General features: G+C 33.3%; 1 protein-coding gene across 1 annotated transcript in view; it reads left to right on the forward strand.

Annotated features, from left to right (window-relative positions):
- Window positions 1-21,377, forward strand: part of LOC106624506 (inactive dipeptidyl peptidase 10) — a 241,150-nt gene that overhangs the window by 43,033 nt on the left and 176,740 nt on the right. The window contains exon 2 of the mRNA XM_036368603.2: window positions 8,324-9,311. Within this exon, the coding sequence (XP_036224496.2) occupies window positions 9,225-9,311 (87 nt within the window). The 5' untranslated portion in view covers window positions 8,324-9,224. The remainder of the gene's footprint in view (window positions 1-8,323; window positions 9,312-21,377) is intronic.

Here is a 21,377-nt window from a genome sequence, read left to right on the forward strand (position 1 = left end):
TGAACCAATATGGGGAAAGAAACAGTAAAGCAGTTTTTCTACTTAATCCTAGTTTAATTTACTAATTACTAATCTGTTCTCGAAGATTTACGCGATTTTCACAGGGACTTACGCAAATTTGGCTGCGGCTTAGCGCTTATTGAACTTTAGTTTGTATGCTAGTCGCAAACGCCAGGTCCTAGCTCTGTTTATTACTAGCGGTACTGAGCTGCCACTGAGTAAATTAGGAAGCCGAAAGCTCCTAGGAATTTTAGTTGGAGAGTGTGTTTTTATCTACTCCTGAACTTATTTACAGTTATATAAATCCTTCAATAAAGTGTCTGTAGATTTTTTTTCCTGAATGAATAGTTTTAAATTTGGATTCGGAGAGATTTTACTATAAATTTACTGAAGTTGAGTTTTGACTTCACTGAAGTTAAGTTTTAAGAGAAGTGGATGAGCAAGTTTAAAATTAAAGTTCCGTAGAATTTTAAAATAATAATGAAGTTCCAATATTCATAGAAATAAAACCACAGTTTTAAAAAAAACTTTTCTCGAAAATATTTTTAGGGTTGCCATTTTAATGAAAAGTAGTTAAAAAAATTATATAAACTTTACAAATTGAATAAAGTTAATATATAATATTATATTGAATTGAAAGTAATTTTTAGGAGAGTTGCCACCTGCTTACAATTTTTATTCAATAAAATTGATTGTACAAATAAAATTAACAAGGTTAGGGATCGAACCAAATAACCTAAGAAAAAATTTTGTCGGAAATATTTTTTAAAAGGGTTGCCATATAATCGAAAATTGAAGTTAAAAAATGGAATGGATTGTACAATTTCAAAAAAAGTGAATACATTATGATTGAATACAATTGATATTAAAAGAGTTTTAAGGAGAGTTACCACCTGTTTAAAGTTTAAATTAAATAAAACTATTGTTCTGAATAAAATTAATAATTTTTTCAATAATAAATGGTTTTAAAAAAATTTAAATTCGAAATATTTTTGAAAATGGTTGCCATATTATCGAAAATTATATTTTAAAAATTGAAAGGCGCTTCTTTATAAATTAATGAAATTGATAAATTTGATTAAGTTGTAAGTAATTTCGGGAGAACTGCACTTGATTAAAATTTTAATTCAATAAAATTTATGGACATAGTACAATACAATATTTATAAAAATAAAACCAAACTGTTTTAGGAAAGATTTTTGCCTTAATGGCTTTGCCATTTAAACTCAAATTGTAATTCAGAGAAATTATATCAAATCGGCAAATTTAAGAATATTAAAAAATTTTATTGTATTAGAAATATATTTACTATAGTTGCCACCTGTTTAAAATTTTCATACAATAAAATTTATTATTTAATATATAATTATATTATATCTTATTTATAAATGTATAAATATTATTCAAAGAAACTATATGATTTCTGTAAAAAAAAATTTTGCGAGGGCTTGCCACGTAATTGATAATGACAAGTGTAAAATTTATTAGAAAAAATTGTAGATATTAAACGCTTGGTTTAGTTTAATTCAAGTTTTTTAGTTGAAAATATTTTTGAGTTGCCACATGTCTCAAATTTTTAATTAAAAAAGCTAATAGCATAACTGTCTTTAATTTTTTTTTCCTAGACATTTGTGGTATCGAAGTTAAATTTGGTCATACTTTTTAAGGAGGAAGGATCTTAGGAGAATCTTCGCAGAATTTTACCAGAATACAAATGAAAAATGTTTCTCCTTGTCGCTTTAATTGTCTGCAAACCGCATCTGTTGAATTGACTCCACTCAAGCGCGCCCCCATTTAACGGTATTCCTGTTGTGTATATACATAGTATAAGTCCTTCCGAGTCATATTTTTCTACATATGTATATACATACATATGTATGTGTTATCACTAATCTAAATCTACTTCCGCCCGAACTATTTTGTTTCCAACTAATTCAGCATTCACTATTCGAGCTCGAGTTGACATTTAGCATACACATATACTTGTATATAAAACTTCAATGTCAACCAGCATTGAAGTATGCGTGCGGCAAATAAGTGACTGGCTCTCTATATGTGTGCGTGTCGAATGGAAAAAATCCAGTTTGCAAAATCAGTTTACGCACAGCGCTAAAGACTAGCTACACTTGAAGCAGCTTTGCAACAAAAAAAGCAAAAAAAAAAAAAAACTTCTCATACGCGTATGAAATTACAGCGGAATATGCTTGTGTGAGTGTGTGTGCATTCCTGTTGAAGCATATGTAAATGAGCAAGCCTGACGGCTGTCGGCAGTACTTTAACAACTGCCGCAGTTCGTGGACATGCGCCACACGGCAAATGCAAATGCAACGCTGTCGTATGATGACCTCCCCGCTCCCTCCCAAGCACAATGCCTGCGAGGAAGAATGCGACATGGACTCAACGTAAACGGAATATCAAATGATTTTTATTTAACGTGCGCTATTTGGCCTTACTTCCGTTGCCGCCGCTGGTGAAGCATTGCGCATTTGCATCGATGTTGTCATATCTACAAGGTTGAAGCGATAAGTCTGGATATCTTATACATAACCTTTATCTAGCACACAGCCTTTAGAAATTACCAGTTATAACCTCAATAATGCTGCTGTCTCGTGGTAACTGAGCAGAGTAATGATTTTGAAGTGTGTTATGCTGCTACAAAAATAAATACTTATCATAGATCTGGGAACAGTTTGAGGAATGCTGCAAAGACATTTAGTCTTCACTTTCGGACGCGATCTTTTTGACGATCTGAAAATACCTGATACTATGATTCGAAATGGGTTCCATACAAATTAAAGCTTGTGCGTGAAAGCCAAGAAAGCTAACGAGTCTAGACGTATGCAAATTTAAATCAAGGAGAGTAACCTTCCTTGAAGAAAACCCTTGATTTAGGGATTTTGAGTTTCAGAAGCCCTAATATGTAAAGCTTTTGCAAATTTGATAATGAGTTTAAATTATCGAGACCAAAAGAGTTTAGCAAATAAAAATTTAAATTTTCTAAAAATGCTCTCTCGTCTAACCAACTTCGTATTCGAGAGTTGTTTGTATTTACAGTTATGCTAACTTATATCTGTAAGAGCGTATCGACATTTGTATTTATTTAACTCTTGACAGGATATTGCTTTAACGCTTTAAAAGTGTGTCGCTGAGCAAAAACCAGAGGAAAAACACAAAATACAAAAACAAAATATACAACAAAACAAAGAATTGCAAAAAAAAGCAAACAAGTCGAGCTAAATGTAGAGAGCAAGCTCAAACGGAATGCAATTATTCCACATATTGTTTTGCTTCTACTCCAGTGGATGCTACCACATAGCAGCTCTGCAGTGCCAATTTTTTTTATTGGAGGTGCGAAAAAAAAGCAGAAAATCAAACTAAAACAATTAAATCAGTGCTTTGTGCAAACACGGATGCCCGGCGGCGTTATGCTGTTTTTGAACGCTACGGCAAATAAAAAATAACAAAAAAAAAAAAAACAATTAAAAAATTACAAAAAAGTATGACAATTGAATTGCGATGAAAACCACAAAGTTTTGGAATGAACATGCAGTGAATATAGCTAATGAAAAATTACGTAAAGTTGTCACTGACTACGGTTGGGAGCAAAACCATAAAGCTTCAATGGAGTTTTATTTGAAATGAGTTGAAATGTTTTTTTATAATTATGAATTAATCAAAAAATTACTAGAGACGAGGATCATAAGAAAATTTTTTTTTGGATCTTAACTCCTTCGTCTTTCGCGGTATCTAGAACCAGAATATAAATCTTACAGATATCTCAAATGCGCACGCACTGGGATAACCTAAAAATAATGGGCTGTGTGTTTGTTGGTATTATCAAGGAATTATGTGCTAGAAGGTCCTCTTCTACGGCCAAACCCATAATTCGAACCAGTGCTGTCAACAGTCGAATCGTGTAATGAAAGTAATCGCTTAGAAGCGTACAGTTTTGGCCAATAGAAGAGGCATTCTGTTCTATTAGGTGGCCACACATATTAATAGTGACTCGCCGCAAACTGCGGGAGCTTGATTGTGAGGTTCTTATTAATAAGTAATTACTACCCATTCGTGTCAGTGGTGAATGATTTGCTTGTGAGAAATTCGTTTCAAGACAAACTTGGACCAAATTTGGAATTGGTAATGTGGGACCAATTTGAGTATTGATCGCACTATGTGGACTAGTTTTATTCAGCTATTTAGCAACTATAATACTTATTGATATATATTTTATAACAATAGACTTTGTAGTAATTGCAGCAGAGCTTTTAAATTTATAAATAAGAAAAAATTAAATTTCAATCATAATTATCGCTGATTAATTGTTCAAAATGACAGGTTCGGTTTCGGGCAGGTCAATGTGAAAGCGTTCAATCTCATTAATGCAAATAAAATTAATGTCGGTAAATATGTAAGCCGTCGGGAATAAATTTACCTTTGCATGCGTATTATTTAAATATTTAATTACTAAATGCATTACATCACATGCAAGTATATGCATGTAAACAAGCACACATGCACAATTATATATGCGAATACATAGGAAAAATCAGCGCTCCATAACTGTAAATTCAATTTAAACCAATTTTTCGCCGCACATGAATTATGAAAATAACAACTTTCAAAACGGGAAAAGTATACATAATACACACACTTGCAATGCAATAGTGATAATACAAATGTTAAGTTATGTTCATGCAGTTGGAAAATGGGTTTGGTTTGTTGTTTTTGGAAAAATCAGTTTTCATATTCTTTAAAACACATGTATGAAAGTTCAATCGGAAATGTAATGATGTATTCTGAAACATACCAGTAGGAGAGTCTCATTTTGGTTCTTTGCACGCGCAGGAGCCACAAACTAATGCCTAGTTAACAATATGTCAAAATTATTGACGATAACAAGTCAATTTCAGAAAACATAATGTTTACAAACTCTATATTATTTGTTTATTACCTAGGTTGCCAAATGTTATTGTCGTAAGAAAAATGAGACAACAATTTCATTGCGACAACGAACTGTCATTAAATTTGACATGATGAAAACCTTGTAAAATGAAGGAGTTCCACAGCGATGGTTATAAGTCGTCAGTAAATATATTTAAGATGCTGCCACTTTTGAATAAAATATTATAACCTAAATAGTTAAAAATGACACTATTATGGTGGAACTGGTAGACATGAGTGGATTTTTCATCTGATCTGTTTCACTGGATAGCTTATTCATCCTTAAAGATTGATATATGCGACAAATAATGACTATGATTGCAAAATTTTTATGTGCTACTCCACATCAGTAAAATTTCTGTTTAGTGTAGCAAATCAGACCGAAAACTGCTAGCATTATCACTATGCCATCTTAAAGTGATTCTGATAAAATATAAGCCCCTATAATGATCATCATTCATTTCCAATTGCATATTTATTGAAATCACTTAAAACTTTAGGGCTCATTGCCATTGATCGCTTATCCTTTTCGCTTAATTGAATGGTATTTCTTGGCTTTAATACTCGACTGGCAATATTTCCGAGATGGTCTGATTACGCGTACACACTTTCGTGCAAATCTTGTGCTATTTAACGCCGCCACACATTTGCGCCACTACAAAGATAAGCCCCATTTGCATTTAGTGAAAAATACAAACGCCTTTGGGATCTTCCGCTCGCTCTCCTTTTGCTCGTGCTTCGTTCCAATAGCATATAAAAGTGCGCTAAGCGCTGGAATGCTTGAAATGCTAAATGGAAAAGTTAAATATTTATTGCATACTATTAGGCGTTGAACATGTGCGTTGCTGGAATCGTATGCCACAAGGCATTCAATCGCACCAAAAGCACTGAATAATACCAAACAGCAGTGGCATGACAAAAATTGTGAGAACGAGTGAACGAAAGCGAAAGTAGTGCACAACTATTTGCGGTGAAGTGTGTGTACCGTTATAAATATATATATATATGTATGCATTGTAATGAGTTGAGCAATGGAGATGGTTAGATTTGGTATGGAGGAAAAAGATCTGCGGGTGCGCACTTGGAGCAATAATCGTGGAGACAGTGGGTTTAAGACTGAAATATGTGAGCTAAATAATAAAGGTGTTAAGAGAAATCGAAAATATGTTATTTTAATCGCAAATATACAGACTTTAACCTTTTTAATTAATTATCATTATCCTTAGAGGAGCCCACCCAACAGTTTGCGCCACCTGTCACCCATAATGTACTGAGGAAACCTTCTTTAAAATTAGCATCATTGCATTAAACATTTCTTAGATAGAAAAAATTTCATGTTTTGTAACCCTTGAATTAATTCTTAATTTACCACTACGTTACTTTAAGCTCAATTAACTTGTGCTATGAATGATGATATATTGATAAATGTTGACGATGTTTTCTAAACAGTTTTTTTTTTTACTAATTACAAAGAAAATCACATAAATTTAAAGTTTTGAACTTAAATGGGACTGGTTTTTGATTTTATTTAATGATTAAAGAAAAGTGTACGAGTGCGCACATATACATACGTTTACATATAATTTATATTTTAAATTCAAAATTATTATTTATTAAATATGAAACAATTTTAAGATATTTCTTTAATGTCCTCATATATATTTGTAGTTTTCATATTTAGTTAAAATTAATTTTTTTGGTTAGGTGGCAACTCTTTTAAAAACTTTTTTATATTTCTTTATAATATTAAATAATTTAAAAATATTTTTTAAATGCCTTCATATATATTTGTAATTTTTGTTTTTAATTAAAAAAATTTTTGTTCAGGTGGCAACTCCTTTAAAAATATGTAAATCTACCAGGCACGTTCGCCACTTTAAATAGAACTGAAAAAACAAAATTATTGCTCATGAAATCTGTATATGTTTATATACAGCGAATCGAACATGCACTGGTATAATTCGCATAAACTGGCATAATAAGACATGTACAGAATATCACGCGCTTATACATTTTGATTGAGGTTATTACATGCTCATTTTTAATGAATTCTATATAACTTTATTGTTGTTTTGCATATATTTTATTGATTAGGAGACAAAAGGCAAAAATATAGAAAGCAGAGAATTTTTAAATCATAATTTTTAAATAAAATTTAAGTAACAGTTGAGTTATCTTGATGAAATTTGATATAGATGAAAAATAGGTGGGTAGGTAGTGTGGTTATATGACGACGCACCTAGGCCTGTAGGAGGCCCATTGTGATACCACCGCGACTAAAATTACGTCGCTCTATCAAGTCCTCACTGAACCACCCGGTGCATATGTTGAAGATTATCAGAAGAAAGAGCTTTATCTGTGCAACCTTTAAAACATCGTCAAGGAACCTCCGACCGTTAGTTGTGATTATTTTCCTATACAAAGCTTTGCATTCGTTTGGAAGATGTTTTATAGTCTCCTCTTCTTTTATCTCCTGACAACTCAATACAATAGTCATTGTGTGGTGTTCCCAGTCTGCTGCCATGCCTGCGCATTAGACAGTGTTCTGTTAGCTCGCTTGCTAGATTTCTTATGTCATTCCTTCTGAATGCTTATAGTCGACATGTGCCGCACATATTCCACTCATACCAAATTTGCTTGCTTGCTGAGCTCGGCTATTGAAGTATTTCATTGAGCAAATAAAAGGCATAAAGTTCTTTAACTCAGCTGCCTTTATACAAAAATTCGAAAATTTCCTGAAATATCTGAACGCATCGACGTGGATTTGTTTTTTCTGATAATAATTCCTTAATAAAATGTTTTTTGGGCAGCTGGATATATTTCGCCACCTTATGATTTTTAGGAGATATCAAAGTGGCTAATAATCGGCTGCACTCGAAACTAGTGTGTACTTATTTCTTCTAATGATATTTAGAATAATATTTTTCTTAGTTATACGATCCTTCACATTACAGTTTTCTCAAGAGCGATAAAGTTTATCTATTTTCCGAGATACGGCATGGACTTGCGCCGAAAACAAACGAATGCCAAAATGCATAACTTTTGCCAAAAAAAAATATATATTTTATGTCAAAAATTTTTGATTTTTAATACCAGTGTGCACAAATGCGACAAAGAAGAGCATAACTCTTTATGCCTGAGGGGGTGTGCCCGCTTCCAAAGCCACTCGCGACGCCAATTTTACTCACACATCGCAAATCCTTGTTCAATGCTGCTCAGTTTATTACTTTCCTGAACTCAATAGAGAATATTATATATGCACGTGTATATGTATGTACATATATAGGTATATGTAAATAGTATATATACCACTTTGCTTATTTAGTTGGCAGACAAATAACTTTTATTGCCTTTTCCGTTTCACTCTTTTTCTCTATTACAGCAACAGCAACAACAATAGCAAAAACAGCGACGACGACAACAACAACAACAAAATTCCGTTTGTCATAATAAGCAGAAATATTTTTCGCATATTTCTGTGGAAGTTGGTCGCGTTCCTTGGCATCGCATTATCTATCCCTGTCAAAGCGGGCTGCGCATACTAAACGTCAAAAGGATAACCACATATTAAAGTACAAATATTTGTTTGTGAGTGTGCGTGTGGTGAACTCACTTGGCATCCAGTGCGCAACAGTCGGGGTCGCATAGATTGCGCTTAGCTGTGGTTAGTGCACACTTCAAGCAACAATCAAGGCAAATACAATACAATAAGAGACAGCAATAAACACCGTTATTTCCTGGTATTTCGTTTATGATTTTTTGTCGTCGTCATAAATAGACCCACGAAAAAGTTGCGCCGACCGGTTTGAGTAGTGTGAAAAGCAATCCGAGTGGCATATGAGCTGCTATTATAGATACGCACACACACAGAGACACATATACTTATACACATATGTATGGAAAGTATGCATGTGTGTTTGTTCAGGCAAATATTTATCGAAGCGAAACACTTGTGGCAGCTTAAGTAGGCGGTCCTTCCGCGCCGAGAAACAGCTGGTGAGCATTTTAGCGCCATTGGTAGGCAATTGTTGTCGGCTGTTGACTGTCGACTAAACCGTTATTTAGCTAGTTAAGCAATCAAGGCAAACGTGTAAGCAAAACCCAAAAATGCAAACCTAAAGGCATATAAACAAATAAACAGCAAAATAAAAACATATAGAAATATTACAACAAGTGAAGCACTTAGACATTACTAAACAACAACAACATTTATTAGTAAATATTGTCTCAAAGTTCGCGTGTGAATTTGCTCAGCCTTCATCCTGTGAATAAACGACGCCAAAATGCAGACAAATGTGCAAATTGATTCGAAGAATCTGCGCTCGAACGACGACAACTTTCGCTCGCGCGGCCATCACATCACGATCGAGGTAAGTGCTTGACATGCTTCACTACTTTAGTCATTGACTTTTAATTCTGCTTTTTGAAACAAGCATGTTTTTACACTTATTGTGAATTTTCGTCTCGGCGTTTGAGATTGTAATACGGAGAAAGTGCCGAAAGAGTCAGCGCACTTTACGTTGCATATTCTGATAAATTTCAGTTATGGCATTTTCCACATATCGAATGTGTTTAAAGCATAACAAATATATGGCTTATCTATATTAAATTAAAATAAAAAATATTTATGTATATTAAATTCTCACGCAATATATTTATTTTATATATTAAGCAAATTATTCAAAAAAAACAAAGATATGAACGATTTCTTAGCTTGAACGATCATCAAGCGAAGAGGAAAAAAAACAAAGAACCAAAATTTAGAAAAAATATGCTAATTTTGCAGTTATTTATTGCAAAGTCGTAGAAGCTAATGTGACTCAAAATAACATATCGTGAATGTAGTTCTTCTTGCTAGTCTTAGATGTGTGCTTTAAGTGCACATTAAGAATATATTTATCGAATGTTTTGGTGAAATATAATATTTTTCTTTTAACAGTGACCTCTGACATAAATTTTGAAGTTTCAAATTATAAATATTTGCATTAATGTAATGTTTTGTATGTGAAGACATTACATTAATGCAATTTTTTAAATCAATATTATCTCATATAAATGAGGTAACTGTGATAACACTCTTAAGATTAAGGAAAACTCACGGATAAATATAATGTACCAAAAATATTTACAATTTGAAACTTCAAAATTTATGTCAGAGGTCACTGTGTAAAAATATTATATTTCATCAAAACATTCGATAAATTCATTCAAAACTCACGGATAAATTTGAAAATACTATAATATCGAATTATTGTTTGCACTTTGTGCTGTTGTTTTGAAATTGTCCTGCTTATCCATACTATCTACCATTTAATGTGATTACTCTTCTGAAAGTAACTTCTTCCAGTCTGGTAGCTGAATTTTTATGTAATGACGGTGAAAGTTATACAATCGCTAACTATTTGTTTTAAAACAAATTTATTTAAAATAAAATAGTTTTTAGAAAATAATGCTCTTCAATGGCGCTTAGTTAAGTTTTAGGGTGAATTATTTCTGAAATTTAGTTATTAATTCAAAAGCTACTGAAAATAAGACTTCAGGGACTTAAGGGGGTACTTTGGTTTAGAAGCTCGAATTTTAGGTTATTTTTTGAATCCGATAAATAAAAACAACCAAGCCTTTTACTAAAATTTTTTACATGTTTTTTTATTGATAAATAAAGAGTAAAAATCTTAAAAAAAAAAAATTAAAAAAACTCCAGGCCGGCAAAGTGGAGACTGATTAAAAAGTGACGTGTTCTGCTGTGCAGGATATCAGGACTCCCCGATCCTTAAAGAGGAAGGATATAGTTATAGCATTACAAGAGGATTTCGGAAAAAGATTTTTTCACAAAATGGCAGCTGTTTGAAAAATATAAACGATATAGCGGCTGTCTGAAAAATATGTTTCGTTATTTCCCTGTGTTTTTGCCGTTCGGAATTTTGTAAAAATATAAAAAAAAATTTTTTTATTAAATCCTCTCGTAGTGCGGTAGCATAATGTATGAAGAAGATTTTTATAAAATTTCAAGTAAATCGATGCCCTCTCTAGGCAAATAACTTCATTAAAATATCTCACTGACTGGTCTCCATGTCGGCTTTATGTACAAACTAAAACTAGAAAAAGAATAAACAAAGAGTTTTTGTCGTTAAAAAAAAAAATCAAACCCTTTGTGGAGGTTTATTGCACCTTTAGTCTCTTTGAATAACACCAAAAAATTATATGTTAGATTTGCTTTCACAATTTATTGCATATTTTTTTACAGTGATATTAGGTCTACAATTATTCTTCAGCATAACTGCTGAAAAGCGTTGATTAGTCATAAAAACATAATTTTTAACATTTTGAAGGAGAAAAATAAAAAAGTAAGAATTAGGCATTTCCTTCATGAAAGTCTGTCTTTTTATGATAAACTTGGAGTCGTTAGTCTGCTAAAGCAGGATTTCGCCATTATAATATTATATATGTAGTTATAGCTGTGTTTTTAATTAAGTTTTATTTAAATTCATTTACAGCTTAAGTAAATAAATATAGAAAAAATTTTAAATTTCTGTTAAATCTCGATTTTAGTTCGGAATTCAAATCAAGAGTTTCACTAAAGAATAATTAAACCACATTTTCACCACAGTAGTGTTGACGAACTAGTCACACTCAAACAACTCACTCACTTCTTATGCTCTTAAAAGTCGCTCTTCTAAGCTCTAGTAATGGCTTTCATTTATCACTTTCTCTCTCTCTTTAATCAACCTCTTCATACTTTCCTCATAGCATGTCGCATTAATCACCATTTCTTATCATATTTGTTTCGCGTGCAACAGGTGGTGTAGTAAAGCAGTTATTATAAACTAAAAGAGATATGAAAGCAAGGAAAGCTCTCAGGGTGGAGCTTTACTGCTGAAGAGAGAATTTTCATGGTGAGTTCTTAATTATGGTCACTTGAATATCTCTCCTACAGTCACTGCATGCTCACTGCAGAGTTTGCCTACTCCGTTGCAAAACTGCTTGCAGCGCTAAAAGCTTTCATGTGAAAGCTCTAGTTACAACAAACTTAAAAATCAACAGCAGTTGAATTTGTGCGTGCGTGCGACTAAAAATAAAGTAACAAAAAATGTAAAAACATATGATTTTTGTTTATTTTACACACCAATACAGAGGCGCGAATCAAAAAGCAGGCAAGTAAAGAAAAAGGACGAGCTTTCACATATATTAGTGCGCTATCAGTGTAAGTGACTATGTATATAAGCTATGTGTGTTTTTGTATACATAAAATGTGTTTGTGTGTGTTTCGAGGTGCAGCGCGCTTTTCGATTTTGAATTCTTCAATGGAATTCACACAGACACCGTGGCGTATGAGGGACTTCGTGTACATACGTATACAGCGACTAACCGTGTAACTGTGTATCTATACATTTTTCGTATACATGCAAACACACACGCGTCTACAAATACATAAAGCTTTATGAATGCGCGCCTGCTGTTATTGTTCTCACGTCTTCTGGCGACAAGCTATCAGTCGCAAGTAACATTTTGGCGCGTGTTGACATGAGAGACAAAATTTCGCCGCTTCACATTTGACACTCTAACGCGCTTATTTTTCAATTTTTTTGCATATTCATTTTCAACATTCTTACTTTTTATTGTGATTAATTGATTTATTGTTATTGTTGTTACGCGCTTAGTACATACGCTTTTGCAAGTGTTCTCCAGTGATTTGTGATTTGTGGTAGCTAAAAGGCAAGTGTAATAGAAAAAAAAATTAAAAAAAAATATAATGTTTTAAAATTAAAAGTGCACCAAAAATCTTACAAGTATGTACAAATAATTTAAAAAACAAAAAAAAATTTTTTTTTTATCTAAGCTCAATTGCTGCGCCTTCGCCGCGTTCCATTGGCTGTTTATCACAGAATTTTCCACATCGCCGGCTGCTGGCATACAAAAATAAAGTAATTACTAGTTTTTGTTGTTTGTGTTTTGCTTTGCTTGGTGTTAGCGCGACGTGCGTTGACCCGCCGGCGTTAACGGCAGATAGATATCTATTTTTATTATTTGCAACGTCAGCTGGGCGTCGTGTCGCTACCGATTTTACACGCTTCAACACACTGGCGTTGTGGCACAGCAGATTTTGTGTGGGCGCTGAGTGCGTGGCTTATCAGTTGAATGGTGAACAGTGCTGAGCGTGCACCGAAAATATAATTACAAGACAAAATGAAAAACAAAAAAAATATATAAAAACTGTTGAAGTATACTGTAGTGTGTAAAAATTATGGCAACCACAAAAAAAATAATAAGAATACATTTTTTTGTGCAACAACAATAAAAAATTGCAGTAAAATAAAAAAAAATAACAATAACAACTAAAACATGTGATAACAAAAGCTGTTTAGTGTCGAAATAATGCACATACACACACATACACAGATAACGCGATAAATGCAACAAAGAGCGCGTAAAAATTGCTGGCACAGAGCAATAGATTGAAAATAAGGAAAATAGCACATAAAACAAAGAAAATAGTTTACTTCGGCTGTACCGAAGCTATAATACCCTCCACATGTGCATTTTTTGTAGCATAAAAGGATATAAAAAGTTCTTTATCTTCATTTTCATTGAACAGTTTGTATGGCAGCTATATGCTATAGTGGTCCAAACTGAACAATTTATTCTGAGATTATAATGTTGCTTGAATAATAATTCAAGCAAAATTTCGTGAAGATAACTTTGCAAATAAAATAGTTTTCCCTACAAGGACTAGAATTTGATCAGTCAGTTTATATGGGAGCTATAGCTTATCGTATTCCGATATAAGCGGTTCCGAAAAGTAAACAGCCTCTTGGTGAGAAAAGGACCTGTGCCAAATTTCAGATCGATATCTCAAAAACCAGCCTTCACTTATATACAGACGCAGTGATATGGCTAAATCGACCCAGCTCTTGGCGCTAATCATTTATATATACACTTTATAGAGTTCCGCTGTTTCCCTCTGGGAGTTAAAAACTATTCTGTTCAGCGTGTAAACAAAAATCATAAAAAATACTTACAAATACATTGGTATATATATATATTTACATATACAGAACATATTTGTCAGTCGTTGAAAAATCGCCACCTATTATCATCGCCGAAATTGCCATCATTGTCACTCCTTTGTCTGTCTCTCCGATGGCCGTTCGCCGCTGTTGCATATGTATGTATGTGTGTGTGCTTTGTAACACTTACACTAAAGTATTTGTGCGCCTGTGTGTGCGCTGATGGAAAATGACAGCAAACCCCACGCTCTCCCGTTAATATGACAAATTCATTGTTGCCGGAAATGTTACCGCCGTTGTTTGCATGAAAATTTCCGTTGAGCAAAATTGCACATATTGTTGTTGGTTTTTTTTTTTTGCAAATACTACACACAACAACAACAACTCAGTTATTGTGAAAATATTTTTTGCGCTGCAATTGTTCGCAGCACGCTCGGTTGTTGCTTCACAACTATATTTCATTTCCTATACACCCACAGACACATTACAAGAATTTTACGCGTGCATATGTATGTGTGTGTGAAATGATTAAACTCGATTACAATAGCACAGTGGCCGCGTGAAAATAATTAATTATTATGTTATATATGTGTATGTGTGCATGTATTTAAATTAAAATTGTAATAAAAATGCTTATTGCTGCACGTGTTGTGTGGCATGCAACATTTTTGTATGCAGCAATTTATTAATATTCATGATAATATTTAAGTAAGTGTAAAATTTGCAAATGCTTGTATAAATGGATTAAATATTTGTGGCATATATTCACGCACACACAAATATATATATATATATATATATATATATACGTTATATAATACATATATATGGTATATATATATATACATATGCGATTTGTGTACTTTGTGTGTGGCATAATTAATTGCTTAATGGCATTGATTTGCGTAGCATAGTTTAAGGCGCTCAAAAAAGTGCATAGTAAAATAGGCAGTAAAGACTTAATAATTCAGTGTTGCCATACATTTGAAATTAAAATACAATAAATATGTAAGTAGTTTGAACATTTTTTCGCTTTTGTGTCACGTTCAACTTTTAGTATAAAAGACTACACTTTTTAATGAAACACATGTGGCAATAATAATTAACTCAAAAAAAAGCTTGTATTTTGTTTCCATTAAGCAACAGAAAAAGTTGCTTATTTCTCCGCAAAAACATTGAAATACAATTAGTTTTATGGTATTTAATACCTCACTTATTTATTAATCCACTATTAACTGTTGAAAATTCTATTTAGAGTTGAGCAAGTTAATAAAATATTACAAATATGCGGTAAATATGCTTTAAAATTATTAATTAGATATTATGGGTATTATTATGTTTAGTATTTAAATCAATTTTGGCAGCTCAACACTCAGTTTTTTTGGTTTAGACACTCATACGTATATATCATGTTATAGTTGGAAGCATACATTTAGGCGTATTATATTTTTATGCCACAAATTAATGTCTCAAGAAATTTTCTATAAATATTTAGCAACTAAACCACCAAATAGAAAAACGTATATGTTTTCTGTGCTAAATATAACACACTTCGGATTGCTGTCATATAACGGAGGTTAATTTAGAAGGAAAATCCTCAAAATAACCACTTAACGGAGAGGTGAAGAAAAAGTGGTATTTTGGAATTCAAATATCGTATGTTGAATATTTTCAAAAAATATGAGAAAAATCAAAAAATTTTAAATAAATATTGACCATTGTCTTGATCTTTAATATTCATTAGATACGATTACTGTATTAATGTTTCTACTTGGTTTGAAGATAGTAAATTTGATACTCAGGAACTAAATTAACAGAGCCTATACCAGATTACCATATCCTATACCTTGGTAGTGGGTTATGTTCTAATATAAAGTATATCCAAGAAAATTATACTTTCAAATAAGAAAAGGCTGCTTGTAGGTTATATACTATAGCATAACCCAATTACACTTTTACAAGGAAATACAGATTACTAAAACATATTTGACTAAATTTATTGTTACTAGAACTTATATTTGGGATATAAGGGATTGCCTTAAGTCTTTCAAAGAAGTAGCCATCATCTTCTAAGGCTTAAATATATGCTTTTGATGAGGTCTCCTTCTAGACGTGAATTGACTATATACTAAAAAATTCCTAGGTACGACGAAGAAAGAAAGAGCTTTCCTTTTATAGACTTATAGTTACTGTTATGAGTCATTCCTTTTTTGGTCATTGAGTGAAAGAAACATTGTTGTAGCTGTGAACTCAAAAGTAACGTGAAAAGAGCGGTCTCTTTAGCTATAACGGCTGCTAGGCTCGTTTACTTTTCAAACATAGCACTCCTGGACATAATCTATAATTTAGTTCAGTGGGGAGGGGATGGAGTTAGCTATATATCTCTTACTTACCATCCAATTTTGCTCTTCTCCAGAATGTTTATATCACTTGCAACAATACTTATAAATATAGAGGATATCACTTATAATCATTTGTCTTTTGGGAACACATTAATTGTATAATATATTGTATGTTGACGACTTACTAATTCCTGATAAAATTATTAAAACATACCTAATTTAAGATCAGCATAACGAGATCAGCATGACGAGCTCAGCTGTCTTTCCGTACGTCTGTCTGTATATACACGAACTAGCCCCTCAGTTCTTGAGATAGCGAAATATTACACATACCTATCCTTTTCTCGCCAAGTAGCTGCTTATTTGTGGGAATTTCCGATATTGGAGCACTATAACATGTAGCTGCCTTACATACTGAATGCTCGGCATGAAGTATGGAACACTTTTCCATTTGGCGAGATATCTTCACGAGCTTTGACATGGGTTGTTGTCTAAGAAAATGGTGTAATCTCCGAAGAAATTGTTCACATCGACACTATAGCACTATATTGTGAAGGGTATTATAGCTTTAGTAAAACCGAAGTTAACAATTAGTTAACGGAAGTTAAGCTTTCTTGTTTTATCCGTTTTTATTTTGTATTTCCCTCTTGACATATCTTACCTATCTGATGTTTCTTTTAATTTCTTGGCTCTATAAATGCTGGGGAAATTTTCTACTTGTGTACCAGTCGTTTTTAGTTGGGAGAGTTGGTGCCAGTGTCCCTTTGTTGTTGTTTTTTTTTTTTGGTACTGAAATAAACTTCTTAAATAAAACATGTTTAGAAAATACTGCTAATTTAACAGTCCTTAAAAATGTATCCAATAGATGCCGTTGAGTCTTACATAGATAGTAGGATCTTTGAAAACTAAGCAAATGATGTAAATTTTTTTTTCCTCGAGCTATGATTACTATCTTCAAACCGAAGAAAATTCAAGGTATTAAATCTCGGCCATGCTCCACTTTTTCATATTTATGTCATTGCGATTTGCCCGCAACATAAACTATGATACATTCGTAAAAATAAAATGGCCGCACAACTTAAAAGTTCAAGCTTAATCACCACAAGCACGTATACAAGTATATACAGTTGGTATATTAACTCAAAAGTAAATCAAAGCAAATTGGCGCTTAAGTAACTACCAGTGCGAACCAAAGCGTACGGCAAGTGGGTTGGAGATGTGAGAACAGGCGGTTCCATGCTTTTCATTTCATTTTAATGTGCCGCACTTAAATTGTTTACAATTTGTAATAATATTTTATATTCGCATTCATTGCCTGCATGCCGGTGTCCTTTACTTTGTTTTCTTTTACTTTTTTTTCCTTTTTTTTCCTTTTGCTCCGGCTTTGTCTTCCTCTGCGCTGAGCGCTTGCCTTCGTCTGGCCGTCAGACTGCCCTTGTTATGCTACCTGTAAAAATAAGTTTATGGCCAAGGAATGAGCACCGAAGAAGACTCAGTATGGCGAACAGTTGGCCGCAGGCAGCAATAAAATAAAAGAAAACAAAGAAAATTGCTAGAAAAAATAAAAGAAGAAGAAAAATGGTGAAAATATAAGGAAGATAGGAAATAGCATAGCATACAAGTATGTGTTTGGATATGCGTGACTAAGCCTGACACATGGCACGCCCGAGAGCAGCGACATTTCGATCGAACTCAGATAACCGTTATAGCGGTGTGAGCATGCGCTCACTTTTCGCTGCCAGCAGACACCTTTAATGGCACAAGTAAATTTCCTTTGCTGCATTAGCATTTTTTCTGTTTTGCGCGTCTGCCTCGGGTGCTGATTTACAGCCTCTAGGATAAGCGTGAATGTGGGTGGAATGAGCGTGAAGTGCAACTTGAGCGCTGTGGAGGGCGAAGCGGAAAAATGTAGACGTTTGCGGTTAATAAGCGGATGTACTAGTGTGTCGGTTGTGGTGGCGTCCACAGACACAGTTATCAGCAAAGTAGAAGGCGACCATAAATAACTGCACAGACTTTGTTGCAAACTGTGGCACATAAAATTGTCGGAAAAATGCCGTGGAAAAATATGGCAGTAAATATACCCTTACATACATTAAAGTTGACGTAGTGGGTGGGGGGGCGTAAGATGTTATCGAAAGAAAGGCAAATTACTAGTGCTCACAGCGATGAAAAAAATTATTATTTTAAAAAATTTCGAAATAAAACTAAAAATATATATAAAAGAAATATTTTTGTTTACAAAATTTTAAGTAAAAAGTAGTATAAAAGAATTTTAAAAAAATTTGTATATTAAAAAAAAAGAAATTTTAAATTTATTTAATTTAATTTTGGAATTTTCAAATTAAAAAAATATAAGGGAAAATTTTACCATGTGACTTGAGTCAAAGGAAGACTGAGCTTGCAACGTGAGCCACTAGCTGAACACAAATGCAGCTCCATAGTCATCCAGACAGAATTGATCCCTTGTACGACGAGACAACAACATTTTTCTATATGTAGATACAGACCTATAGCCATCGTCATGAGTCACAGCGAAGTAACCGTCCTTTAACTATGGTAACTACTCGGCTCTTCTACTTATCAGACAAAGAACTCTTGGACGTCATCAAGAACAAGCAAACGAACTAGGGGGCGCTGTGGGCGCAATATTTTTTAATCTCTTAGTTAGGACCCTTTTTTGGTCACTTCCGAAATGTTTATTTTACTTGTAATAAAAAGTATGATATGGAATATAAAAAATAATACTATTGTATAGTTGGCTGATACTCTACATAACTAATTTTAGTGAAGTTAATATAATAGCAATCTCGTTAGCGTAATTTCCATAGAGAGCCTTCTGGAAAAATACTTTTCTCTTTTCTTCACACAACTGCCATTATCAGCTAGCAAATATGTAAAAAACTACATCAGACAAGCTGCCATTTGTCTGTCTACTCTGTCGGTAGTAGGACCCACGCCCCGCAAAGGCAGGCGCACTGACGTAAATACGCCGTGAGGACGCATCAAAAAGGCGAAACGGAAAAATGTGTGACGTTAATAAGTCGAATAGTTTATATAACGTACAAATAACTATGAGTATACATACTTACATATATGTATATATTAGTTGCAAATGTCTTTAACTTGGCAAATATTTATATAGACAAGAGCGTGGCTTGTTGCATTCGCACTTGCGGAGCGCCACATCTTCCAGCCGTGCGGTTTTATAAGTGCCATTGCGGTTACTGATAACTGACGTTGTTAAACAAACCCGCTTTGATGGACACTAAAAGAGACCATGAAATTGATTTAAGTACTCGCATATGTATGTATGCGGCAAGGATTTTGCAAGCAGCGCGATGAAGTTGATGACCATGAAAATGATTATGGAGGCGGTCATCATGACGAATGACTGATGGCTGGATGGATGAGGCGTGTGGTATAAACAAGAGAAGTGTATTTTGACAACTGGTAGTGGGTTGGCTGCTTAAAAATTTCGCTGAGAGTATAAATGCGTTTATAACTTTGAGTTAACGGAGATTTTACGAAATGCGGGATTTTTAATTTGAGAGGGCGTATTGTAGTAAGAGTTATAGTGAACGTTATAATGATGGTATTGCTGAGGCGGTAGTTGAAAGTTTTAATAGTTCTATTATACTATTTAAGAGACATAAATCATTTATTTCATTAGAGAGGTCACACACAGTACTCAATTTTGAAGTTACATTAGTTTCTATAATTTTTTACGAATTTTTGCAATGTTGACACAAGTGAACTGACAAAAGTCAACAAAAAGTTCCGAAATCCTCGAATCATACTACTTCAAATAGGCTAGAAATATCTCCTCATATGCAATTAGTTCACAATCTGATTTTTGTAGAAAAGAGAGGGTGAGATATAGAGAGTTAGAGAGAGAAAAGAAAGAAAGGGTGATTATATATATTAGAAAGTGTACTTAAGTGAAAATAAGACTTTAAAAATATTTTTTTTTTTTGTTAAATTAAAAATTATACACAAAAAGAGGTTTTTTTTTAATATTTGTCTCACAGCGCCATCCATCGGACGCATTTTTATACTTAAAATTTTTATATAAGGCACATACTCATACAAGTAATTTTATCGAACTTTAACAATACTTTTCATAACATTTTTTTAGTTTCTTGCAAAACTTTACGCAAATATTTTACGCTCTAGGCGCCTAGTTGCCTTTGACAGGCAAAGCAAGTAAACAACAATAACATTTTTAATGCACTGCAATAAGTTTAATATTTTTGCAAACCACTAAATGCTAAATGTGAATTGCAAAATGCAAAATTTTCCATAAAACTGTGCGCATTTCGAATATTGCATTGCCAGCGCGGTGTAAGTGTGGTTGCGGGAGACAAAGTAATGCAATAAAAAGCGCAGTTGGTGAGGCAAATAAGCAGCGACGCGAAAAGGCCTTTGAGCAATTCAAGGAAACCGTTGTAAACCGATGCAAGCGGAAGGGCGAACTTTTGCACCTACACACAGAGCGGCAACTATTAATAAACTCGCATAAATAGGTGCGGTGGTACGGGAGCAGAGCGCCAGACTAGGCGAAAAGTGCGTGAAATATGAAGAGGAATGCTTAGGAATGCTTTACATAAGTGTGTGTGGGTAGATTTGTTGTATATATATGTTTATATTCCTATAGTGCCTAGGTGGAACATAGGGTTTCAAGGGCTGAATTTTGATGTAAAAGCATATTAAATATTCTGTTCTACCCACACAACTCATTTTCATGAATTTCGGTCAAATTAATAAATGAGTACTCATATTTGTATAGAAGTTTACTTAATACTAAAGTATACACCCATAATTTCGAACGGTTTATGCACAGACAAGATTTACACCAAAAGGGCCACAAGCAATTGCAAAAATTAAATATAGCCAAAATTTTCTGTCATTTTTTTATTGAACAGTATCAGCTTTTATCAAAACCTGTTTCGAAAAAAGTTATCATGATGATATTTAATTTAGGCTTTTTGCCAGTATTTTGTCCAACTACTGCCATATTCCTGCCATTTTTGCAGCCAAAAGTCATATTCATCTACACATGTCAAATTTTAACCTTCAATACCTCTTT

Source organism: Bactrocera oleae, chromosome 5, assembly GCF_042242935.1.
Source record: "Bactrocera oleae isolate idBacOlea1 chromosome 5, idBacOlea1, whole genome shotgun sequence".
In the NCBI taxonomy this organism is placed as follows: domain Eukaryota; kingdom Metazoa; phylum Arthropoda; class Insecta; order Diptera; family Tephritidae; genus Bactrocera; species Bactrocera oleae.